The 27,368-nt window shown below is 33.1% G+C and overlaps 2 protein-coding genes across 2 annotated transcripts; both read left to right on the forward strand.

Moving 5' to 3' along the window:
* The first annotated feature begins 20,225 nt into the window (after positions 1 to 20,225).
* Positions 20,226 to 20,820, forward strand: LOC131656098 (small polypeptide DEVIL 11-like). The gene has a single exon (XM_058925875.1). The coding sequence runs from the start codon at positions 20,476 to 20,478 to the stop codon at positions 20,722 to 20,724; it is 249 nt and encodes an 82-aa protein (XP_058781858.1). The 5' UTR covers positions 20,226 to 20,475; the 3' UTR covers positions 20,725 to 20,820.
* A 4,112-nt stretch (positions 20,821 to 24,932) lies between these two features.
* Positions 24,933 to 26,486, forward strand: LOC131658324 (uncharacterized). Its single transcript, XM_058927631.1, has 3 exons — positions 24,933 to 25,058; positions 25,267 to 25,746; positions 26,055 to 26,486. Exons 1-3 carry the CDS (start codon positions 24,933 to 24,935, stop codon positions 26,484 to 26,486), a joined length of 1,038 nt encoding a protein of 345 aa, XP_058783614.1.
* The last annotated feature ends 882 nt before the right edge of the window (positions 26,487 to 27,368 follow it).

Genomic DNA, 27,368 nt, shown 5'->3' on the forward strand with positions numbered 1-27,368 from the left:
ACCTTGGTAGCTGAAGCAATGCACATATCAAGTGCAAATGACTTAAATCCGAAATTTGCAAATTTGTCATATTTTGGGGTTATCGAGCGCATTTTGGTGTTTGATTATGCAAAGTTTCAAATTCCTGTATTTGGTTGCAAGTGGGTTGAAAATAATAATGGCATACGAATGGATAAGTCAGGATTTTTGCAAGTGGATCTCAACAGGGTGGGGTACAAAGATGAGCCTTTCATTCTAGCCTCTCAAGCTAAACAAGTGTTTTATGTCAATGATCCGACAAGTACGAAATGGTCTATAGTGCTTTTATCAAACAAAATAGTTGATGAAAACATTGGAGATCAAGGTGATATTGGTGTTGGCATTGAATCTTGTACAAGAAACGATCAAAATGAGAATGAATCTTGTACTAGAAATGATCATAATGAGGGTATTTGGATCAATCCAATCGTCCGCGTTGTTAAGAGACGCGTAGAACACAATCCTACCAAGAAAAGAAAGAGGTGTTAGTGAAAAAGGTAATAGTATACATATTCCGACTAATGTGCTTTATTCAATTTGTACCGATTGTTATATATTCAATTTGTATAGTTTTTTCAATTTGTATTCCGATTGTTACAATACTTATTCAATTTTGGTGCATATTTTTGTTTTGTACATAACTTTTGAACCATGTATCCGTTTGTCGACTTCTTTACATGTAACTATACTATTTTGACAATTCCGGAGCTGCTCATTCACTTATCTTTACATTTCGGGACTGTTTTTTATCGGTTTTGCTTCTGCCCGTGATCAAAAGTCGGGCTTAGGGTCTGAATTTCGGAAAACCGACTTCATTTTTGAGTCCGTGAGGACGTTTTACCATAGCCATGTAAATTTCGTTCAATTCCGACAACTTTCTTTTTTTTTTACGCTTATTCTGATTTCATCGATTTCGATTCCGATTTACTTGTACATGCATGGTTTGACTTCCATTTGACTTGTATAGATTGTTAGCTTATTAATAGTGTACTAATGTGCTTTAGTTTGTTTGATACAGGTTCAATGGCTAGTAATCAAGAAAACCCACAAGAGAACCCACAAGATAACCCACAAGAAAACTCACAAGATAGAGATGCTCCGGATACAAATCCTCAACCCGATACATCATCAAAAGAAGTTGCACGAGGCATCACCATTATGAAGGGAATCATTCGACATAGAGACCAAGGATTAATATATAATTTGGAATGGAATTCTGATAACCAACCAATTGGTCCTAATTCTGCAAAGTTGACAAGCTATATTGGTACACTTGTTCGTTTGCATATTCCAGTCTCCGTAGCTAAATGGAATCTGAAAAGCAAAGAGTTGGACGAGAAAAAAGACATGATTTGGGACGAGCTTAAGTTATCATATATGGTTGTTGTTATTATCTTGACGATAATTTTATTAAATTACTTATACTAACACACTCTTTGCGTATGTTTGTTTGCAGAGGTCTTTTAACATACCAGATGAGTGTAAACGCTTCATTCTTAGTTTGGCCGGAAAAAGATATAGAGGGTGGAAAGCTTATTTAACAAACACCTATCTTAAGGATAAAGAAGGACAATTTCTTGAAGAGGCCCCAGGACGTCCAAAAAAGTATGAGATCTTCATTGATGAAGAAGATTGGGTTGAGTTTGTAAATCAAAGAGATGAAGCTTTTCGGAAAAGGAGTGCCACAAATAGTGCGAGAGCATCAAAAGCCGCGTATCCATACAAAAAAGGGCGTTTGGGATATGCACGCTTAGAGGAAAAAATTGTAAGTAAATAGAAATGCGTTTTAATTAATTGTCTAAATGTGTTTTATTTGACGATTTTATCATTTGTGTCAATGCATAGTTAGAGGAGACGAAAAGTGAGGAAACCTCACTTCCAGTACATGTGTTGTAGAAGGGAGCTCGTGTGGGCAAGAATCGAGCTGTCGATCCCGATGTTCAAAGAGTTTATGCTGAATGTGTAAGTATAACACTGCGTCTTTAATTAAATAAATGTTTTTTAATATATAATTGATTTTTTATCTCCACTAATAATTATTGAAATGTAAATGAATTACAGGAGACCTTGTCGCAATCGGTATCCACCGGTGAGGACCAGGATGATAGGAGCGTACTTAGTAGAGCACTAGATGCTCCTGAGTATCCCGGTCGGGTGAGGGGTAAAGGTCATGGTGTGACTCCAACCTCTTTTTACAAGCATTCTAGGAGAAGAAATCCTACCAATGAAGAAGTGTTGCAAGAATTGCAGGAATTGCAAGCACAAGTCTCTGATTTGTAAAGAGATAAAGATATGTATATGAGAGAAAAGTGCAATACTTCATTGTTGAAAGAAACTAGTGATAAAGCTAGTATCAACTGTCAAAGAAAACTTCCCGAGGTAATTATAAATTTTTTTCCTTACAAATTGTTCTATTTTATTAATGATAATGACTTTATATTTACTATTGGTTTAGGGCATTTCATCTTGCCAACTATACTTATCGTCACCGAATTATCGCCTAGTTGGCAAGGGAAAAGTGCACAATACTTTGGGAGATTTACTTCACCATAGACCGCTCCCGGATGGACACCTGAAAGTATCAGTTGATGTTGTATTAGATCATGATGCGGTGCTACCGGTACCTAACATGGTCTCAGAGACAACATTGATGCGAGATGCAATAGGGTCATTTGTTGCATGGCCCTCGGAGCTCATTATCATTGGTGATGAGGTATATTGAAAACCATTATGAATCATTTAGTTTTCGAATGTCAATTCTGCACCGTTACGTTAATTATTTTTTACATTTTAATTTTAGACTGCTCCTACAAAACCCGCAATTAAGGGTAAAGGGATTTTACAGGAGGAGGAGTTTGTTGCATCACTAAAAGAGGTACATTTAAGGTGTTAATATATAATTTGAATCTAAAACTGCATGATTTTATATTTTACCGATTGTTATATGATTTTTAGGCATCTGCTCGGGGGTCACAACAAGTGACACAGCAAGTTCGTAGCGTACCACCCAAGGGTCCTCCGAAGCAAGCGGCAAAAAAAGGTGGTGCTTTTGTGCCTCGATACCGGACGATGCTCGGAACACTTGTTGATATATCCGATTTGAAGGATGGTGCTCTCCGTGAAATCAATATGGATGAAGGTATCTTTGGTATTGAATTCATGTCAAATATTGCACTAGATGACTTGGAAGAGATTTTTACGCATGAACAACTAGGCGTCGCTAATATGCACTCATACATCCGGTAATATTCACTCATCTGATATATTATTTAATTAGTCGAACAATTTATTTACACATTTCAATGAAAATAATCTAATGTTTATTATGTTTTTATTTAAGGTTGTTGTATGATAGAGTGTTGCGCGGGACTGCATTGTCAAACAGATTCCGTTTCGTGTCTTCCGCCCATTGTAGCGGAATGACAATTGCTACGGAATCGGAATCAGTTAGACAGCGCTTAGTCGATAGATTCCTGTCCACCGGCAATACAGAAAGTCTGATTCTTTGGGCGTATAATACCCGACCAGTAGGGTTAGTTTCTCATTCTTGGTTCATCTAATCTTTGTTTCTTTTGCATAGCAAAATTTTCATATAACCTATTGTTTTAATTTATAGAGCACACTGGTTGTTGCTTGCTATCAACCCTATAAGAGAAGTGGTATATTTTCTGAATTCGGTAGATGGTGAGTAGACCAATTATCCGGCTATGAAGACAATGATTGGTGCGTAAGTGGGATCGTTCTAAATATTCGTGTATATTTATATATTTAATTATTTGTGAGATTGATCTAAATATATGCTTTTATATTTTTGTTAGATCAATACAAGTGTTCCGAAGTCAACAAGACGCACAGGTATCCCGGACTAAATCAAACAACATTACTTGGATCAAAGTGCAGGTACATTCATTTCACAATTTTGCTTATAATATTTATGCTACTTGATAAAACAAGACAACTATAAAATCTTATTTGTTTTTCTATGTAGTGTCCGATACAGCGAAATAGTTCAGATTGCGGATACTATGTTTTGAGGTTTATGAAAGAAATCCTTCAAACGAATCAATTAGAGATTCCAATCACGGTATGGATTTATAACTTAATTAGATAACTTCTTATAATTTATTACATTTAACTAAATCACTCATATTATGTTTTTGTTCTGTAGTACTTTGACGACTTCTATGCTGCTTCTTACACGAGACTTAAGTTGGAAGAAATCAAAGAGGATTTGTGTCAATTTTATATTCATCAGCTATTCATGCAGTAGGATTTGTGTCGATTTGAAGTATAATATTATAGTACTCTAGGATGGCTACTAACTTTGTTCATACTGTTGCCAATATTTGAAGTATAATATTGTTGATGTTACTGATTTAGTTTGTTTGACATGAGTTAGTTACATGTGAAACTTTCTGTATTCATACTTTACATGATTTAGTTTGTTTGACAGGAACTATAATGATGTATATATATAATTTTGGATATTATAATGGTATTATATTAGTATATATATATATATATATATATATATATATATATATATATATATATATATATATATATATTGTCCTACCTATGGTTGAAAATATATCGTCGAAAATATATTACAGGTCGAAAATATTACAGGTTGAAAATATATTACAGGTCGAAAATATTACAGGTCGAACTGGGAGGCTGAAATTACAGGTTGCACTTTAAAATACCTCATTTAGCAACGACAGCGCTTTTAAAAAACGCTGTTAAAGGGCCACCTACTAAAGCGCTTTATTACTAAAAGCGCTGCCTAAGATTAAAAAAAACATAAAAAATAAAAAAAAAAACACGCAACCTACGAAAGCGCTTTTGGAAAAGCGCTCTTATAGGGGGCTACCAGAGCGCTTTTCCTAGAAAAAGCGCTCTTATAGGGGGGCTACCAGAGCCCTTTTTCCAGAAAAAGCGCTCTTATAGGGGGGCTACCAGAGAGCTTTCAAAAGCGCTTTCGTTACCTACGGCAGCGCTTTAAAGTGCTTTAGTAGCCCAAAAAAGCGCTTTTAAAGCCCTTTTATGTAGTAGTGTCTTTTACGGAAAATACTCGAAAACTTATTGATTATATTGAGCTTTGACGAACTCGAGTGAAAAAATCAAGTTTGGTGGAAATATATTTTTTGAGGTTTGAGAGAGTTTCGAGAGATTGAAGATGAAAAGTGAAGAATGAGGGAGGAGAAGAGACTCTGGCGTGAATGTATCAAAAAAAGGTTCTGAAGATACATAACAAGAAACATTTCCTAGATGCACCTCCGGAACAAACCAACGTTGAGTAAAAATGTGCATCCGGAGACACGTCTCTGGAAGCAACAAGGGGTATTTTCAGAAGCGCACATGGTTCCTAAGAACCCCAAGGGGTGGGGTAAGAAATCCTCTAGATTTTGAGTACGTTGTGATTTGTGAGAATTGTGGTGTCTTGAAGATGTGGAAAGAGGTGATACTACTTGAGTATTTTAGTGACCAATCATCATCAATTTAGAGTGCATATATCAACATAGAAAATTTTTTTTGGGCTTTACTCCCTCAATTTTAAAATGATTTTCGTTTAAGATATTTTCATACAGATTAAAAAATGTAATAATGTTCTCATAAGAATTTGCACTTTTACTAAATTAACCTTAAAAAAATTTGGTTTAATTGCAACTTTGGTCCCCCTATTTTGTCTTTTTCTCGATTTTAGTCCCCTCATTTTTAAAACCACGATTTTGGTCCCCCTTTTGAATTTTCTATTGAAAAAGATACAGGAATAGGGACTAATTTTGCAGAAAAAGGCAAAATAGGGGGACGAAAATTGTACAGAAAACTTAAAAAGGGGACTAAAATAGTGATTTTTAAAATAGAGGGATCAAAATCAAGAAAAAGACAAAATAGGGGGACTACAGTTGCAATTAAGCCAAAAAAAATTTTGAAAATAGTGTATAGAGTAATAATCAAATTACACAATTGAAAAAATAGTAATCATTTCTACATTAAAAAGTGACAATGACAGACATTTTGAAACAGATGGAGTATTTTTCTCTTCTCAATGGAGATTTGTTGGTGTATCTATATGTTGCATTCTTTAATTGAATTGATTGTAATTGAAATATTTTGATGTCAGGTACACTACTACGGAAAAGAATTTAACAATGGCTAAAAAAATATACAGATCGTTGTAGTAAATTGGATTGCGCGCATATTATCACAACAGTTTTGGTATTTAACCGTTGTAATAGATAAAGGTCCCGTGTTCGAAAATCAATAGCATCACAATTTATGTTGGAATAATAATAATAATAACATTTCATTACGGTCAAAGTATTGACTGTTACACGTTAAATGTGGTTCAATGATATGATCTAAAATTTTGCAGATAATAGGATTTGAACCTATGTCCTTTTCGTTACACATGGAGACCCGCTACTACTACACCAAATAAGTTTTGTAGTTTAACTTTTGAACTGAAAATATATTATAACGTTACTATTAATATGTTTTGTTGTTATAATATGTTATACTAATTTATAAAATTTGTATACTATTTCATAAATTTCTATTTTATAACGTTACTATTATTTTATAAATTATTATTTTTGAATATAAATATTAATTTAATATAATACTAATTTTATTAAATAATATTTAAATATGAAATAATACATTAACCTTTTTTTATAAATATTAATATATAAAACATTTTTTATAATATATAAAGTTCATTAATATATTAACTTTTTTTATAAATATTAATATATAAAGTAAATTTTTTATAATATATAAAATAGATTAATATATTAACGTTTTTCTTATATGTTTTATTATAGTATATAATAAACGTTACTTTATATAATATATACACTTAATTAAATATTATACTAATTATGTAGTATAATATACATGTACATTAATAATTATATATTATATTAAAATAATTAATATAATAATACATTTAGTTTAAAATTTTGAACAATAATTATTATAATAATAAACGTTAGTTTATTTAGTGTACATTACTATAAAAAAATGTATTTTGTAAAAAAATTTAAAATGTTAGTTTATAAAAAAAATGCTAAAACTATATATATGTTAGTAATGCAATAATAAAAAATATAGTTTATAAAAATGTTAAAATGTTAGTTTATAAAAAAATGAAGTTTATAAAAAATAATTAATTAAAATAAAATAAATAAATGAATAATTCAATAATTAAAAAAAATGAGCAATAATTATATTAAAGTATATATATTAACGTTTTTTAAAAGTATATATATGCATTTATATTTATTCATTTTATAAACTAATATATATATATATATATATATATATATATATATATATATATATATATATATATATATATATATATATATATATATATATATATATATATATATATATATATATATATATATATATATATATATATATATATATATATATATATATATATAAAATAATAAAACGCTAATTAAAAAATACAGTTAAAACGTTAATAACTAAACTAAATAAAAAGCATTTAGTTTCAACAAAAAGTTGTAGCTTAGTTGGTGGAGATGTTGCTTGAATTTAGAGGTGTCACCACGGTGTTTGGAAAAACTGTAGTGATTTGGGCGTTGTTGTTTGTGTGTTAGTAGTCGTGGTAGTAGAGGTTGTGAGTGAATTATCTCTCATGAAACATTTTACGAATGTGGCAATGTTTCCAATCGATATTTTGGAAAGTATATTTTAAAAGGAAAAATTAAACTCATATTTTAAATCAAAAAACGATTGTGAAAGTTTTATCTCATAATTTTTATTGTTATGGGTAAAAATAAATACTCGATGTTAAAATCGAGGTGTTGCATTGGGGTATCCAAGTACAATGCTATATTTTCTTTAAAGGTTGTGAGTCGGGTATGCTAAATTGATTAGGAGTTAGTCTAGTGGAATTAACTAATTGGAGTCCGTTAGTGATTTGTGTTGACTTTGGTCAAGCATGATATGTTTAGGTGGTGATTTTTCTTAATTGAAACAATGTTCTTATATAACTTTAGTAGGTATAATAGTTAAAATCTAGAACATCAGTCAACTCTGATTAAAAAGTGTCTCTTATTTCCTTAAGGAATGACAATCTAAGTTGGAAAGGGTTAAAATGAATTAAAACTACAAGGACTTTCAAGAATTTTATCGAGATTATGGGAGCCAGAATGTTTGGTGGTCACTCGAAGATGTTGATCTTGAATAAATAATTTCCTAGATCACAAGATATTATGAGTGAAAACTTGCTTAAAGAACCTTTTGATAAGGTATTGGATAATCGCCTAGTCAGTTTGAAGACGAGACTAAATGAAATGCGATTACTGACAAATATATGCATTCACTATTGAATAATGGAGAAGATTTTATGGAATCTTGTTTTGTAAGTTATGTTTGGGTGATATGCCCTTAATAAATAAAATAATGTTTGATGATGACAACTAATGTTTAATGATGATAACTAGTCATAGATGACAACAAATAAAGTCAAGCACAAAACGGTTAAAGCGGTTAAGGATTCAAACCAAATTATTAGGATTTAAAGGACTTGACTCTCCAATAATGACAACCAAATGGAATATAACTCAAGCCTCATCTCAAGCGAATACAAGCAAGTGTCTACAAAGATAAAGCATCTGACAAGTCTAGAAGTATGAAATCCCTGCCTCGATACGTCCGAGTGAAGAAAAAGCATAAGCACATTCTTGTAAAAGTGTATGGATAAATCACACACACGCGTAAAATAGGTTTCAAAATTATTTTTCTCAAGAAAACATTTTCAAAAATGCCTTGAAGTTGTGTCAAATGAGTTAGGAGCTTTCAAAAAAGCTATGAGCAACTTTTTGTCTAGGCCAATTGATTGATGCCTTTACCCCAATTGCTTTTGTCAGTTCAAAAATGCTCCCTAAGAAATTAGGACAACATCTTAACGAGTTGTAACGGCTAAATATCATTCCTTTCCATTTTCAACCTAGTAATCAATTAATTTAAAGGAAACCAATCAATTGGAATATGTTCTAGATTGACTGATATTCCAATTGTTTCATTATACCTAAGAACATATTCCAATTGGTGCATTATACCTACTAAAGTTATATAAGAACATATTCCAAAAATCTACATGTTTAGGTGGTGATTTTTCCATTTTTGTGCCAACCTATAGCCTATAAATAGAGATCGCTTCCCAATCTTTTCATCAACCAGAAAACGTGATTTCATTCCTCACTTCTCACTCTCTCTTTCTCTCTACACTACTACAAATATTATATTTTATGACAAAGATTTTACCTCACCCAACTAAAAACCGAGGTAAAATTCTAAAACACGCTATATTTTTATCAAGAAATCATCATTTATTCCCTCGGTTTCAGAAAAAATGGAGAGGGAAACTAATTCAGGGGTACATGCTTTGAGTTTCAGCAACTTCATTTTTTTTTGTTTTTTCTTTAAAAGTGATGTCTTTCTTATTATTTTAGATTATATTCCATCGGTTTCTCAAATAAATGAGGGGTATGATAACCATATTTTACTATAAACGGATCATCTCTTAAAATTTTACCCTAAACCTAACTAACTTATTCAGCTTCTCCATACTCTTAAACATCATTCTTCCAGATGGATTGCAAGACAGAAAAAAATTGGTTATGTGTTATTCTTCTTACACCAAACTTTAACAAATCATTTTTGTGTTCTTGCAATCTATCTCACGTAATGATATTGTCTTTTGTTGTTGTTGTCGTTGTTAGCATTGTGTTAACTAAATATATGTTTATTTTGGAATAACTTTCAAATATTCTCAATCAAAAAAAACTTTCTATAATATACATTGATTTCTTTGTTTGACAATATTGAGAAATTTAATCTTAATCATATTGCAACCCACAAAGAAATTGGTGCATGATAAAAAATTGAAAAGGAAAACAATACATGTTACTTCAATTTTTTTCATTCACCATTTTTTGGCAATAAAAGTAATCTATTATTACCTTGGTTCTTTTAGAAACCAAGGGTAAAAGTACCTATTTTATTGTATTTTTTATTTAAAAAGAAAAATATTTTGTCTCAATTTTGGGTCATAATCGATGGGAAATAAGAACATTTTACCTCAATTTTGAGTCATAATCAAGGATCAATATAAGCGTGTTTATTGAGTTTCTTCGCCGTCCTTAAAAAAGACACTGCCATTAGTAATCTCCGTGAAACCTAAAAGACATTGATTCAGAAGGCCCATACCACATTATAAAAGAGATGAAGTGTGAAAGCTCGTTTAATCGTATCTGAGAGATCAGTGTTTTGTAAAACTACAAGGGCTTTTTTGTAAAATAATATGGAAAAATCACACACTCATTAAAACCTTTTTCAAGCCTCTAATTCTTAAAGAAAATAACCTAAAAATGTTTTGGAGTCTAGCCAGATGAATTGAAAACTGTCAGAATGATTGGGACATGTTTTTTGAACTATACAGTCGATTAGAGCATATTCTCAATCGATTGGATAAGATAAAAAGGTGTCCATAATCAATTGTGACAGTGTCTTAATGAAGGGTAAAGACTCTATATCAAATCTTTTTAAAATGGCTAAAAGTAATTGACTATTTAGGTTATCTAATCGATTGGAATAAGGACTCAATCGATTGGATAATTAATAATGCCCATGGATAGTTTTCTTTTTTTAACCATCATTTAGCCTATAAATAGAGGCTTCTCCCTTCACTTTTTCACATCTAAAAACGTGAGTTATCTCACCTTCCTCCCTCTCTCTAATATTTTTCTCTTTCTCACACATAAATTTAGTCATAGCGCTTTGAGAAATGTTCTTGTGTTTAAGTGAGAAATTTGTTTTGGAAACGGTAATATTGTAAATTCACCAAGAGTCTTTATCCTCTTATGTGAATATTTCTTCCTTAAAGAAGTGTTTGTTTGGGTTCGAAACTAAACCTTTTAAAAAAAATTGTTGGAGAATTTAGTGTTAAGTCTCTATTTGATTCGTGAGCTGAGTCACTTAAAGAAAAACTTTCTTTTTGAGTTCTTGAAGAAAACTAGTGAAAAATCTTCTTATCGGTTCTTGAGCTCAGCCTAATGTAACAACTCAACTTAGTTCAAGATCGGCCTGATGTAAAATCTCAGTTCTGTTCGTGGTCAGCCCATGTAAAATCCTGGTTCAATTCAGAAAATAATCAGCTCAAAACTCCTCATTGGTTCGAGATAAGTCTGTATAAAATCTCGGTTTAGCTTGGAGACTAACCGCTCGAAACTTTGTTCGCGTTTGGAAGAAAGACTAATCGCTTCAGTCAATTGTTTATTGTTTGTTTGGAAGTTAACCTGGAACTTCATTTATCTTTGTATAAAAGAATTCGTGAGTTTAATATTCTAAAAGTTCGTAAGGTTATTGAATACTCTCAAGATAAATTATGGAGGAGATGAACATATGTCAATTCATTTAGACCAAACCCTCTATAAATTCTAATATAATCTCTTTTCCCTTATCTTTTATTTTCCACATATTTTCTTTACTCTGATTTTTCATTGCAATATTCAAATGTTTCTTGAAAGTATTTTTGAACTTTGATTTTAAAAATAAAAAAAGTTAACTTTTTTTTCAAATCTCTACTGATTCACCCACTGGAATCACATATTCAATACCTCTAATTTCATAATAAAGTCTCAATTGGTAACGATGTCATTATTCTATCAACTAATTGTTAGGGAGGACCAACCACATCGCTTGCCACCTTACTCTAGTGAACACACTTGAGAGCCATTTTAGGTATGTAACATTGAGATTGTGGTGAAACTGTATAAGTTAACAGTATAGACAAAAATAAATGAGCATAAAAAACCCTCATCTTGAGAATACATTACGTGACAAGAGATACTTAAGTTCCATTGAGAAAATGACAATCTTTTTTCCAAAAAAAAACAAGTTAAAAAAACAAGTCATAGCCACAACACAACACAAGAGCTTTAGATCCACAACAGTATAGATAAAAGTGGCCTCCACATCACACATAGTAAATTTAGTATTGCGACAAAATCACACAGGCTCTCCCTTTCCCTCAGAAACTTTCCCTCAAACTCTAAAAAATTTAAAGTTACTTCATTCCATCACTTCCCTACGTGTCAAGTTTTATTTTTCCTTCCATACTGATAGAATATGAAATTAGTTTTTAGACCCTTAAAATAATTAAGGTTTAAAAGAGATATGTATCTTAGTTGGGCCTTTATTTCAAATATTGTTTAGATGGGCTTTTTAGCCATTAGGTCTTTATGTTACTACCCACTACTACTATATATGTACTCTCATTGAGAGATGGAGGAGATAGGAAAGAAATCAAAGTTATTTTTATCTTACTTTTTAGCTTATCTTTAATGTCTTTCTTCTTTATTGTTAAAACCCTAGTTCTATTGACTTGGTAGGATTAGCTTCCTATCAATTGGTGCTTTCATTTTCGATCTCACTTCCGCTTGAATTCATGACAATATTATTGTTTGATGGGAAAGAAGATGCATATTGGTGGATCCTTTGTTTTGAAAAAAATTTCAAGGAGCATGAAACACCCGAGTCATGGAAGGTTTTGAAAGCTGTTGGAGCTTTGAGAGGTTCTGCTCTCGAATGGTGGATATGGTGGTCTCGTATTCATCGCATATCTACTTGGGATACCTTTACCACAGCACTGTTATGGCACTTTAAACCGGAATGGCGAGAAATTTTACCACTGTTGGATGAGGAAGAGGAACTAGATTTGGTTATCGAGCCAACTTCTACGGTTGAAGTTAACCACAAACAAAATCATTCTACAGATGATGGCAAAGAGGAAGAATATATGATGACAGATCTGGATTCAATGAATTTCATCGAGGAAACTTCTATTCATGAAGATTTTGTTGCTGAATCTCGAGTTGTTAGTAGTGAAAGGGTTCAAAATCCTTTTCCAAATTTGAAACAACAACTAATTTCAGATCCGATTGGAACTCAAACCCTCGTTCAGATCTTAACCCCATCCAACATCAATTCAAAGCTCCTTGTCGACAAGGTTGATAATGTGAAATCTGAGTTCTTTTTTCCAGAACAAGTTGTTGGTGAAGAACAAAGAACAACAACAGCTTTGTCGCTACCACCTCCAAAGCCACCAGATCCTACTTCTGACTTTGTTGTTGAAGAACAAAAAGGTGAAAACAATGTTTCAGTAGAAACCCTTCTGCCAAATCTAACTCTGAATCCCTTTGAGTCTTGCGTCTTCAAACAAATAAGAGAGGGAAATAATGATACCGATATGGTTTTCAAGTTATCGATTTCTAGTCTACCACCACCAACATCGATATCTCCTCAACCTTTGATGCCTCTACAATCGCTTCCAGCAACAACGGTTACGTTGTCACTGTCTCCTAAAGAACCAGATATGCAATTGCCATCACCGACAATAAATGTTAATCAACCTCTGGGACTTTCCCCACCACCAAAGCCGCCTGATCTACCATTAAAACCACCGTTCGAAGCTTCTTTATTGCAACCATCATCCCCTGTTTCACCGAAGAGAGTCTCGTCATCATCGACACTACCGCCGCCGCCGCCGCCGAAAACACTAGAGTCACCATCCCTGAAACCATCAAGCATAGACTCCTCTTTCTCTCCATGGCCGAAAACACCATTAAAACCTCCAGATATATTGTATTTGTCGCCGCCATCGGAACCACCTTGGGATAAAACAACAGCCGTTGAATCATCACCATCTCCCGCCATCGTAAAGTACACTATGCAAGCAATTTCCATACCGCGGGCTGCTGCAAGTATCCTACTTAGTCATTATAATTGGAGTGTTAGTAAAGTTAATGATGCTTGGTTTACTGATGAAGAACAAGTTCGAAAAACAACTAGTTTGTTGGAGAAGAAAGTTTATGAGAATCCGGAGGCCAATGAGCTTACTTGTGGCATCTGTTTTGAAGTTTATCCTCCTTCAAAGATTCAAACTTCATCTTGCGGCCAACCACATTGCTTTTCATGTTGGGGAAGATATATTGGAACTTCAATTATCGACGCTCCAGGATGTTTGATTTTGAGATGTCCTGATCTCTCTTGCGGTGCTGCTGTCGATCAAGAGATGATTAATCTTTTAGTATCTAATGAAGAGAAAGATAAGTATGACTGTTACCTTTTTAGATCTTACATTGAAGACAATAAGAAGACCAAGTGGTGTCCTGCTCCTGGTTGCGAACATGCAGTTAATTTTGACGCTGGAAGTGGAAGTTATGATGTATCTTGCCTATGTTCATATAGTTTTTGTTGGAATTCTACTGAAGAGGCTCATCGTCCAATGGATTGTGGCACTGTGTCAAAGTGGATTTTGAAGAATAGTGCAGAATTTGCAAACATGAACTGGATACTTGCTAACTCAAAGTCGTGCCCCAAGTGCAAGAGACCGATTGAAAAACACCAAGGGTACATGCATATGACATGTACTCCACCTTGTAAATTTGAATTTTGCTGGCTATACCTTGGTGCATGGACAGACCATGGTGAAAGGACCAGAGGCATCTATGTTTGCAATCATTATGAAGCAGCTAAACAAGAAGTGGTGTATGATGAAACAAAAAAAAGAAGAAAAATGGCTAAGAGAATTCTCACAGTTGGTGTAAATGGTGAGTTGCATCCATCAAGGTTATGCGAGAAGGATTTACTTTTCAAGACACATGTGGTTATGGAATGGTTGATAGCTTGGGCTTTAGGATGTTGTTTAAATTGTTGCTGGAAGATTTCAATTCTCAAGTAGGAAGCTTAGTTGCTGATTTGGATGAAGGGTTGAATCTCAAGAATTATGCACCTCGTGGAAGAGAATTTAAAAAGCTTAATTAGGTACTGTTAAGAGAATTTTATCTTAGGAAAAGATAATCCAATTCAATCTAGCACTATACCATATTTTTTGAAGACCGGTGGAATGAAGAAGTGAATGCACATCACCATGTCTTTGAAGTTTGGGTCTGATTTAAGCATATGTTTTGGGGTCGAGTCGAGCTTCATTATCTTCCGAACGAGCATATTTCTTTACTGCTTTAAGAGTTATACTTGTCTACAACCTTGAGGACAAGGTTGTTTTTAAAGGGGTAAGTAATGATAGAATATGAAATTAGTTTTTAGACCCTTAAAATAATTAAGGTTTAAAAGAGATATGTATCTTAGTTGGGCCTTTATTTCAAATATTGTTTAGATGGGCTTTTTAGCCATTAGGTCTTTATGTTACTACCCACTACTACTATATATGTACTCTCATTGAGAGATGGAGGAGATAGGAAAGAAATCAAAGTTATTTTTATCTTACTTTTTAGCTTATCTTTAATGTCTTTCTTCTTTATTGTTAAAACCCTAGTTCTATTGACTTGGTAGGATTAGCTTCCTATCACATACACAACCCCCTTTCCTCTTAAAACAAAAACATTACATTAAACATGTCACCCCACTTACGTGTTCTTTAGGAACCTACCTCGTTATAATTATAATATTATTTACTATAAATAAAAAGAAGCAAGAGTATAGATAAATTATAGACACATTCACACGCTTTTATTTATTAAGTCCTCTTTATAAAAGAAACAAATTCGTGAGAATTTTGCACAAAACTTTAAAATTGACAATTCATAAATATTTTTTAAGCCAGGTAGGGGCATAAATATTTTTTAATCCCTTAGTCTTAATTGAAAGGTTGAAGCTTCTAATACGAGCCCTAAAATTATGTGATTTTTATCCAAACAAAAATAAGGCAAGAGTATATAAAACATATATTCTGCAAAGGAAAAGAAAGGGTTAGAATAGAAAATAGTAAAAAATACTTAGAAAAAAGTTTGAAGTCACAATTAGTAAATATTCAACCATACAGTAACTTTTATGTATTTCAACTGAAACCACTTGACTTTTTTTTTTCCTTAAGTTAAGACCAAGAATATCTATAAAAGAGAAAGATCACACAATAAAATAGGAGACTACCACGATAAAAAATATTTAATCTCAGAAGCAAAATGTATTTAACCTCGATTAAAGAAGGGAAACAACGAATGACGTTATAAAAAGCTATTATTTTATCTCTCGAATTTTTAATAACCGATAGATAAAGTTATGTGCACATGGGTTCGATCCCCAGCATCTGCATTTTTATTATTTGGTATGGTTTGGTCCCTACAAAATGATTATGCACGTAGTTTTAGTCTCTGCTATTAAATAAATGTGTATTTTTGAATGATTATTTAGCAAACATGTTTAGAACATTATAAAAGTTCCTCGAAGAAAAATGACCTCAAAATTCGATTTCAAAGTTGAGATTTTTATTACTTTTATTATTATCTTTTAAATTTTAAAAAATTCATATTTAATTTTTCTCATTTTAAAAAATTATAAAATTTGATAAGTAAACATTTTACAGTATTCTAAATATGTATGACAAAAATTATTCAAAAATTTAAAAGTTAAAGGATAATTAAACAATTTAAAAAATGATATGGACTAAAACTTCATGCATAAAAATTTTGTAGCAATCAAAAAATGTAATTTTTTAATAGAGATTAAAAATAAAATTTGAGATACTTATAAGGACCAAAAACATATTTAACCCTATTTTTTAAAACTTATTATATTACTTTTTTAGAATATTAATAAATTAATTTATTTATAAAACTACATTGTTTACCCAGAGTATTATATTGTTTACACAGAATATTAAAGTAACAATTAATTTGTCAGCAAAGATAAAATGTTGGATCTTTGAATCATTGAATTTTGGGGAAGATCAAAATGTTGGGTGCAGAATATTCTCTATGACTTTTGCTTGCATTTGTTTCTAATATAAAGCAAAAAAATAATTAGATAAATAAATGATTTTGGGCTCAAATAAATATTTAAGAAAACAAATCTTGAACCCGGATAATTTTATGCTCTTACAATCTATCATAGAGTACTTTTCCAGGCGTCTTTAGGTTTCAAACGCTTCATGTTTCATTTAGGTTAGAAATGTTAATATTCAACATGCTTTTATAATGGATGTCTCTTAAGTTTCACGTGAATCACTAATGGAAGTGTCATGAACATTGATACTCTGAAATGGACGGCACAAATTTGTTTAAGGACGATGATCAATATTCTCAATTATCATGCCAAAAATATTCCCTCGGTTTCTGACAAAAACCGAAGTAAAAGGTGTATAAGCTTTTTTTTTTGTTTTACATTGTTTACACAAAATATGAAAATACATCATTTACAGCACATTTCCATTCTTACTATATAATATCTTCGCTGATATCCATCTCCTGATAAGTTATATGTTTCAACAGTCAGACATTTTCTATTTAAAGGTTAAGCTCCCTTTTTTGTTTACTTTTGAAAGGTTGAGCAGCTCCCTTCTTTATTTAAGTTCATGCAAGAATTATTTTTTGCACTTGAAATCTATCAACTGATTACTTTTCAAAGGTTAAGCTCCCTTCTTTAACTGAGGGTTGTTCCAAAAATACAACATTAACAACAACAACACCACCATTATATGAGATAGATTGTAAGGGCATAAAAAAATGTGTTATTCAAGATAGAAAAACATTGAATATTTTTTATGTCTTGCAATCCATCCTTAAGGATGATGCTTAATAGTCTGGGGCGGCAACGTATAAGTTAGGATTAGGGTAAAATTTGTTTAACGAGTGCTTTTATAGTAAAATTCGATTATGTTATCCCTCGGTTTTTAAGGAAACCAAAGGGATAGATCATTTAGTACTCACTTATAAACAAATAAAAGTATAAATTGCAATAGCTAGGATTCAAAGCGTGTCCTAATTTGTTTTTCCCCTCGATTTTATTAAAAACCGAGGGAATATTTTGTTTTTATTTTTATAAATATAATAAAACATGGTGCACCTTGCCATAGTACCTCATTTTTTTTATGGCTGAGGTGAAAGCTTCGTCATAAAAAGCGTTATTTGTTGTAGTGCAAGACCAAAATTCTTAGAAAGACTTGTATCTAAAATAAGGAATTCCATGCATATTCCTTAAAAAGTATACTCTAATGTAATCATGAAGATGATATAATCAAATGAAATTTCTATGTGCGAATCCAATGCTAGAAAATTTGTCTTCACAAGCATTCCCTAAGTATGAGAAAATATGAAATGCATAGAGAGAGAGTTATAATGATGCCGTCCAACCATCTAGATTTAAGTTGCCAAGGGACAAGGTATAGATTAGAGAAAGCTTGCACAACAAGCATGCAATCGAATTCTAGGAAAAAAATAAGACCACTTATTCTTTGCAACCAATTCCACTATCATCATAGCACCAACAAATTCATAACAAATAGCATTGTCATTGACAATGAAATTAGACAAGCTTCCCATATGTTCATTCCTAGAGTTTCTAAAAATGGCCCCAAAAGATGCAAGGGAAAGAGTTCAAAAAGATATACCATCAGAGTTACCTTTGGTCCACCCAAGAGGAGGAGGTTGTCACAACACATCAAAAATAACAGGCGTGGTCAAGAGAAACTAGAGTTAAAGAGAAACTTTGGAAGATTGAGAATTCTAACATTGATGTGTTAAAGTTGGAAGGAAAGTTAGATATAACCATGTTGTAAGAGATAGTGTCCCTGTAGGAAGTCCAACTAACTCTAATATCTTGAAATCCATCTTGTTTTCTTAATATTGTAGTTCTACAACTCCTGAACTAGGGTTGATTGATGATGCTCCAACAGTTACCCATGGAAGAGATTTGCGGGTTACCATAGATGATATAAGGTAACAATGTCTAGAGATGAGAAGCAAAGGCACCGCCAATGAGAAGGTGTTTAGTGGACTCACAGTGCTCGAAGTAGAGGTTGCATATAGAAGAAAGGTAGCATCCTTTAGCTGTAATATTATCACCAATAAGAAGCTTATTTTAAATGCATCTCTGAATACTTTTAAAGAACAAGTTCTTCGTTTTAGATGTTTCTTGTTTATTGTAAGAGTTACAATAATATTTTTTCGGGCGTATGTTGTTCATTGTAGAGAAGTTTTAGACTTCAAGTATTGGCATAACATGTTAGACGTAATATTTTTAATATATTTAAACGGGTGAAAGTATTTGAAGAAAAAGGCTCATGTGAACTTCTTGATAAATCCACATGAGAGAAGATCAATACATAGGTTAGCATATGTTTTAGTGTATGGTGGATAGGAGAGAAACATGTATATATGTGGACTTGATTGAGGTGTACTCTTTTGTGGGATTAAGGATTTTGAGTTTTACTTTGAAACAAACAACCTTTAAAGCCACATCAAGCAAAGTGTTCAAACATGAGAAAACATGTTTTGACCACTGACATATTTTTCTATCATTTGCGTCTTACACTTTTGACTTCCTAGCACTAGAGACATTGAATCTTTTACAAAGAGTTAAAATAGTCATGCATATCAATTAGGAATGATATTGGTATACTAGTAAATGGCCTATAAGAGGCGACGAGGGACACAATGAATGCATCATCTCACCTATAAAAGCCTTCTTGATCACCCATATCATAAATTGATCGCCTATTTAGTAGATATGTCATCCACTTTTGGGATAACTCGTCTGACGTGGGAAAATGGGGAAGTGATGTGTGTCCCTAATCCACAATGGTGCAGAAGAAGTCATGGGGAAAGTAACCATGCTCTCCGAAATCGATCTCATCATATGAGTTTTTGCCTCAAAATCGATCTAAATCGCACCACAAACGCCCTTAATAGCAATGTTTTGTTTCCCACGTTTGGGTTGAAGAATTTAGAAGGATTGTTTTTGCCTTCTAAAAAGGGTCAGTAGCGCACTTTGTTAAATCTAAAGAAATGAATCAAGTCTTTCGATGAAAGTTAACTCTAGAAAAATTAGTGAATTTATGCATTTCACAACTTATTTTTATTATTTATTAAATTTATCTACGCATAATTATATAGATTAATTTTTTAAGTTAAAAAAATTATAATAAACGACAAAATTCGTTCTTAAAAAAAATTAACACTATTATATTTTTAAAATTAGATTAAAAGTGAAAGCTAATGATTAAAGTAGAAAAAAATCACCATCTCATTCAAATGTTTCTTTTAGTGCATTTCATTTTCACCACATTAAGATAGTTACCAAAATAAAAATACATGACTTATAAATATCTATACATGGAAAATAGATATTAAACTCAAGATATTCAAGAATATAAAAAGCAACAATGGTGGGCCTTTATAGAGCAAGTAAGGCCCAGGTGATACAGACAGAGTGCCTCACAGACCCCATTCTTCCCAATCCAACCATCCTTTATAAATATTGACCTCTGTTTTTCATCCAACATTATTAATTCTCTTCCCTCACAGTGATTCAGTCTCAGTTAAAACTCCTCCAACAACTCATTTCAGTTTTCCAAGAAAAAACACACACTGTCAACTCTTTCTTTCTCTTTCCAACATGTCTTCTGAATCCACATGCAATCAAACTGTCCCACCTTTCTACTTAGATGAGAAGTGGAAGTTATCATCAAAGAATCAAGTATCTTCCTCAAATTCGAAGAAGAAGAAGAATTTAACTCATCATAGAAAGTGTGCTTTTGCTAGAAAGTGTGTTAGGCTTGTTGAAGAACAAAGAGCTCGTTTCTATATCATGAGAAGATGTGTTATAATGCTCATTTGTTGGAATGATCAGTACAATGATTCATAAGATCATGTTTTTGTGTACATAGGTGTTGGAATTTTCATTGAACGAGGTTTATGTTAATGTTCCTGTTTATGTTAGTGTTTTTAATTTTGTTTTGTACTATGTTGTTAGAATTGGAAAATATAAATGTTACTTATATAGCTTAAACACTAACTAAATTGTCTTTCTTTTGTTATTTAAAAATTTTATTTTGATATCAATTCGAGAATTTAGACGAAAAAATTATACATAAATAACAGACAAACGGACAATAAACTGCATCGTTATTTTATTTTATTTTTGCTGTGAATTGAATTTTATTTGTATTTGGGATTGAAGAAATTAGAAGAGTGATGGTGTTTGAGATCTGAAAATTGAGAGATTCCATTGAAATTCAACCATTGGAGATGGAAGTGGTGAGATGAGGTAAGCTATGCTATGCTCAAATAAATGTGCTTAGGATGACGCAAAAACATTAGTTTTTTAATTAATTTAATCATTATTTTGTTAGTGTGAATGAGCTCATTTATGGAAATTGAAGTTGGTTAATTTTTTTATTATATTTTAGTGAAAGGGGGAGAGGGAATATAATAATAAAATAAACATCTTTGGAACGACCAAAGGGGCAAGCAACAAAGATGCCTTTGTCTGCGTCAAATATTGCACTTTGGTGCTAATTACAAGGATAACATTTTTATTTCGTGAAAAAAGTGGAAAACATTTTATGATATTTTTTAAGGTAAATTTTTTTAAAAAAGATTTTTGATATTCAACTTAAAATCCATTAATTCAAGAGGATAAATTCTATTATCCATTAATAGAGATCCATTTGAAATTAAAGTAAAATTATATATGGACTAATTCAACTCAAAAAAAAATTTAGACAAATATTAATATTATATTTAGGTTTGAAGCACGGACCTAACAATTATATGTGTTAATTTATAGTTGTTATTGTTATTTTTTATAAATAAAGAAAATATAGTATGTTAGTACTAATATATTTTAAATTATTTATGAAAATATAGTTATTAATTTAGCTATAATATATTTTTGAAGGAAACAATATAAAGTTTTAGTCCACTTTTTTTAATTCAGAAATTTATTTTATTTTTCACTAATTTAGTTTCTTGTAAATATTATTATTATGAATTTTATTTTCATTATTTTTAACTAACTTTTGCCAATTAAAAAGAGATAGTAGTGCAACTAATTTATGATAGATTGAGGTTCAAAAATATCCAAAATATTATAGACCATTTTTTGGTAGAGAGATTTTGAAAAGAACAAATGGAGTTTCCATCTTGTCGAAGAGTTGGATTCTCACCAATCGTCTTGACAACTCGAGAAGTATCGATTTATATCTTTTTCTTCCTTTTATAAACTCTATTTTGTTGGGTTTGTTGCTTACTCTAAACCTATGTATATTTGTTGATCATGGTGTTGTATAAAATCTACTTTACAAATTATTGTTGATGTCTTCCTTAATCTTGTTGCTTTATGTTTGGATTTGGGTTATTATAGATATATACCTCATAAATCTTAATTAGGGATGAATATCTATTAGTTTCTAGATTCTAGAGATAGATTTATAACTAATCATCACTATGGGTATCGGAGCTTAATGTTTTCGTGTTCGAGTTACGCGCGAGAGATCGCCGACGCGAGAATATGGAAGTTTTCACAACTTTGCGTTAGAGATAACCTCGGTTGTGACACGTCTCGTTGGTGCTTCAGAGATGAATGCTGATGTGCGAGATACATGATGGTAATGACGATTATTGTAGGTTGAGTGCAAGTGATCGATAGGTTTAAGTTTGTGACGAGTAGTTTAAATTCATTCTTGATAAGTTTCTCCTCTCCCAATAATGCATTTATTTTCTTGTTCATACGTTTTTAATTTAGCTAATTCAAATCAAACTCAAGAACGCGAGACTTGTAGAACGGCAATTCGATAATCACTATCCTTGTGGAGACGATAAATACCATAATACTTCCAATCTTTTGCTTGCAGCTTTACCGCTTTAGCAAAATGACTCCGTTGTTGGGGGTTATCGTCTCCACGAGGATTAGTGATTATCGAATTGTTGTTCAACAAGTCTCGCGTTTGTGAGTTTGGATTTGAATGGGTTTAAAATGGTAAATGTGGGAATTAAACATATGAACATAAAAAGAGTTTCATTCTTCGAAAAGGAGAGAACTCTCGGGAATGAATTTCACATATCCGTTAAATACTTAAACTCAATACTCAGTTGTACTCAACCTAATTTACTCGTCAACATCATCACGTACCACTCACACAAAGTTCATGTCTAATGCAAAGTGAGAAATCAACTGTTTTGCTCTCGTCGGCGATGTCTCGCACAACTCGACCAACACGGAGGCATTAAGAGTCGATACCCAAAGTAAACCTAAATCTATCTCTAGAGTCTAGAACCTAGAAAATATTTATCCAAGAACAAGATTTGAAGAGTTTATCTCTAAAGCAACTCAAATTCAAGCACAAAGCAAAAACAATGATAAACATCAATATTGCTTTGTAAAAGAAATTTTATACAATACCATGAGCAATAAATATACATACAAACAAGGTATACTTATAAACAAACTCCAACAAATGAAGCTTACAACGAGAATAATGGAGAAGAAAACCAAATCTTTCGCGGTGTCAATCACGAGCAAAGAAGCTTCGAATCTGGATCATCTGATTATAACCTCCAAATGTTGTTTTCAAAGCTCTAACCTAAGAAAAATGAAGGTGATGACTTCGGGAACAAATACTCCAAAGCATAACCCTAAAAATTTGGTTACAATTCTATTTATACACCTTACAAAACTCGCAGACCGCGCTTAGTGCGCATAACCCGCTAAGCCTGCTCAACAGCAACTTGAAATCTTATTTTGGTCAGAACTTGAAAACCGTAACTCCGATTTATGCCCGGTTAGAAACGTTGGAAAGCTTATTTAATGCTCTATCTAACAATAAATACCTACAAAAAATGAGGTAAAAATAAGTAAACTCAATGATATTTACAATATAACACAATATATACACTTTAACGTAAACTATACAGAATATACACTCAAGTTGAGGTTTATTGATGAAAAGCATATGAATTAAGCCGATGAGTGCTAATTATTCATACTCAAATTCACAACAATTCAGCATTCATCAGTGGTTAGGAAGTAATAACAAATTTTATGATTGGTTAACTAACTAGAACATAATTGGTTATTTTGTGATATTGTATAAATGGTGCAGGCGTTCTAGTATGATATATTAATCATAATCGAATGAATTTCACCACTTTTATTTCTCTCAAATCATCTCTTTATTCTTCTTTCCTTCATTTCTTGGAGATCAAGTAATCTTTCTCTCTCTCTCTAAAAAAAATACCTCCTCTATGAAAAGGATAATTAAATAAATATACCAGCTAAATATTAATTTATTAAGTCTCATAGCATTAACTCAATATTTTTCACATTTTATTGTTAACTCTAATACAACATTCTATTTTCAATACTTTTAATGCATATCATAGCATAAGGCTTTTATATTAGAATTAGAGTTTGACCAAATTCAACTCTATGAAACCGAATTTTAAGATGAGAGGTGTCACTTTATAAAAAAAATTCAAGCTCTATTTAATTGTTTTTACAATTAAGTTAGTTAGTTATTCTTGCTTTACACTTGTGCCTTATTATCCATGTTAGTTATTTGTTGAGATAGAAGTTATCTACTTTGTGTAAAGTCAAATAAATTTTGTGTTATGAATTATGGTATTAGAAGTGTAAAACAAAAATCTTCCACAAAATCCATCTTTTTCAACACATTCTATAATCATTGAGTTTCTTTCATGTCAATTAGTGGGCCTAAATAGACCCCGCCCAACATCAATGGAGTTAAAAAAAATTCTTTTGTTTTTATAACTTAATTGTGGCTAATTCAAATTTATTTCTTATACCTTGCACACATTATGGCTATGGGACGGAGCGACTAATACATGGGAGGGTTGCACAATATGCATCCGTGCGACGTGCACGGAGCCAGATAGTGCGAGAGGGAGCCGACGCCTCTTTTCCCATAGAGACCACGATTGAGGCTACGCCATAGCCTACTTCGCAGCCTAGTACACAATGCGCCGTTCACTTCTACTTCTTCATCCCAGAGGCATCGAGGTGACGGTTAGGGTATATCACGGGCGCCATCCTACCGCAGACCTTGTCGGGATATGTTTGTGCCACCTCCAGCCGGTGCTGCCTCTCCTGTGCCACCTCCAGCCGATGTTGGTTCTCCTATGCCACCTCTAGAGGGTGTTGACCCACTACGTGAGGATGTTGATTTGGATTACCCGGGGGTCCCTTTGATTTTTCGCTGCTGACAGGGTACGCCGACCATATTGTCAGACATGTTTGAGATAGAGAGGTAACATTTAATATTTGTAAAAATTATTATTAATTCATTGGAAATTTATTTCTTCATTGGAAATTCTTTATTTTTTCACTTGAAATTTATTATTTGTAACGTTTATTGTTATTAACATTGTTTTCATTGGAATTTTTCAGGAGAAAGAGCCCCAAAAATTCTATAACCATGGGCGGAAGATATTAGCTTTGGAACAGCCACATGAGGCGTGGTTCCAAGATGTCCTCACTGCCTCTGGTTTGAAAGACCTTTGTGAGATCGGGTACACCGTGATCCACAACAGGATGCTCATGGAATTTGCAGAGAGATGGCACCCTAAGACATCTTTCTTTCATCTACCTCATGGTGAGGTCACTATTACATTGGACGACGTCTCCTGTCTATTGCATATACTTATTAGGGGTGCCCTCCTCCGTCATGGTAGGATGAGAAAGGAGGAAGCGAGAAACCTTCTGGTTGAGGAGCTTGTGCCTGATCCATTAGATGCGGTTGAGGATGTGGATAAGACTCACGGCGCTCATGTGAGGTATTCCTTCCTGGTGCAGAGATATACTGATGCACTAGTTGCGGCACGATATGCTGATGGTGACCTAGCTGAGGTGGAGATACATAGACAACATGTGCTAAGGTGTTTCTTTTTGTATTTAATTGGCACTCAGCTGTTTGTGGACACGAGCTCCATGTATACGAACGTTTCTTATCTCAGGTACTTTTTGGATCCTGCACAGATCCTTGAGTACAACTGAGGGGCGACAACGTTGGCGTACACCTATTCGAGACTGGGAGAGGGATGTCTGGGGAAGACCATGACTTTTGCAGGAAGTTGTTCACTATCAGTGGTAATAGTCTTATATCCTTCTACTTTATTTCACTACTTTTCATTTTATATTCGTGATAATGTTTGATCCCGATATTTTTTTCATTTCAGGGGTGGATATTACAGCACTTCCAGATGATCATTGGCTGGGGATCTATGCAGGAGTACATTGAGGTCTGGCCACGTGCTCGTGCCTTCATCCCCCTCAGAGGGATCCAGACGGTGGAGCCTTACAGAGTCTATCTGGACCACATTGTTGCCGAGGACACCCGCTACGACGCATACGCTACTCACTGTGAGACGCGCCTATTTGATGACATTGCATTATTCTCTGGATGGTTGGCATGCAGTTCGACCATCACTGTTCCTTATCTTCCGGAGCACGTCATACGGCAGTTCAGCTACTGTCAGACGATACCCCGCCACCCTTTTGTTTCCGTTCGTCTTGGCTTGACTCGTAGGCAGATAGATGACATATTTGCTGACTATCAGAACCACATGGTTCCAGACGAGGCTCGGGCGACCAGAATAGAGAGAGACTGATTTGCATCGATGGGTACATCATGCGGTTCTTCATTATCTCACACCCCTACATGGTCCCCCTATAGAGGGAAGACCACCTAGACTAGCTCATTAGGAGATATTACAGGAGCAGCAATCTCAGTCGGACCACACTCAGGTGCTGCCTCGTTGTCGTCAGATAATTGAGTTAGGGTGGGTAGGCATTGAGGGGGGATTCTTCCCTGAGGGGTTCGGTGTGAGGCGTATACTGGATGACATTATGAAGATGGCACAGGGGGCAATGGTGTACCGCAGACATCGTGCTAGAACAGGTGAGATAGTAGACGGTAGAGGCGGAGGAGTCAGTAGAGGGGTGGTGGGTGTAGAGGAGGCGCTAGAGGCAGAGGAGGGGATGCAGATGTTGTCCGGCACACACAGTAGTGACTTTGCTAATTATTTTGATGTATGTATTTTGATTACATTTATGTACTATTTTGTATTATGTATATGACATATGACTATTTGGATGATGTATATGACATATTATTTTGATGTACTATATAACATTGAGTAGACATATCACTATTTTGATATACTATATTTTGATGTATTAATTATTCTGTTGCACAAAAAAATTTGTAGTTTTGAAGTGAAAGTTTATAATATAGCAGAAGGTTCTGTAGGTACATCTACAGAACATTATGTTTCTAGGACGTTCCGTAGCTACATCTACGGAAGTTTCCCTAAACTGAATTAAATTGAGTTTTCCCAACGTTTACCATTTTAAACTACTTTCCATAGATGTAGATCCGGAAAAAAAAAAACAAATTTTAAACAAAAAAAAAAGGTGTTTCTTAATATGTATCTTCAGAAACAGGGGCGTTAACGTGATTACGCCAGGTGTCTAAGAGTATCAAGGGGTGG

This window comes from Vicia villosa, linkage group LG3 (assembly GCF_029867415.1).
Source record: "Vicia villosa cultivar HV-30 ecotype Madison, WI linkage group LG3, Vvil1.0, whole genome shotgun sequence".
In the NCBI taxonomy this organism is placed as follows: Eukaryota; Viridiplantae; Streptophyta; class Magnoliopsida; order Fabales; family Fabaceae; genus Vicia; species Vicia villosa.

Excerpts from the sequence above, each read along its gene's own strand:
- LOC131656098 (XM_058925875.1), top strand. The coding sequence starts at position 20,476 with ATGTCTTCTGAATCCACATGCAATCAAACTGTCCCACCTTTCTACTTA.
- LOC131658324 (XM_058927631.1), top strand. The coding sequence starts at position 24,933 with ATGTTTGTGCCACCTCCAGCCGGTGCTGCCTCTCCTGTGCCACCTCCA. Across the intron at positions 25,059-25,266 it reads TTGATTTGGATTACCCGGGG|GAGAAAGAGCCCCAAAAATT; the intron begins GTCCCTTTGATT and ends GGAATTTTTCAG. Across the intron at positions 25,747-26,054 it reads TGGAGATACATAGACAACAT|GGGTGGATATTACAGCACTT; the intron begins GTGCTAAGGTGT and ends TTTTCATTTCAG.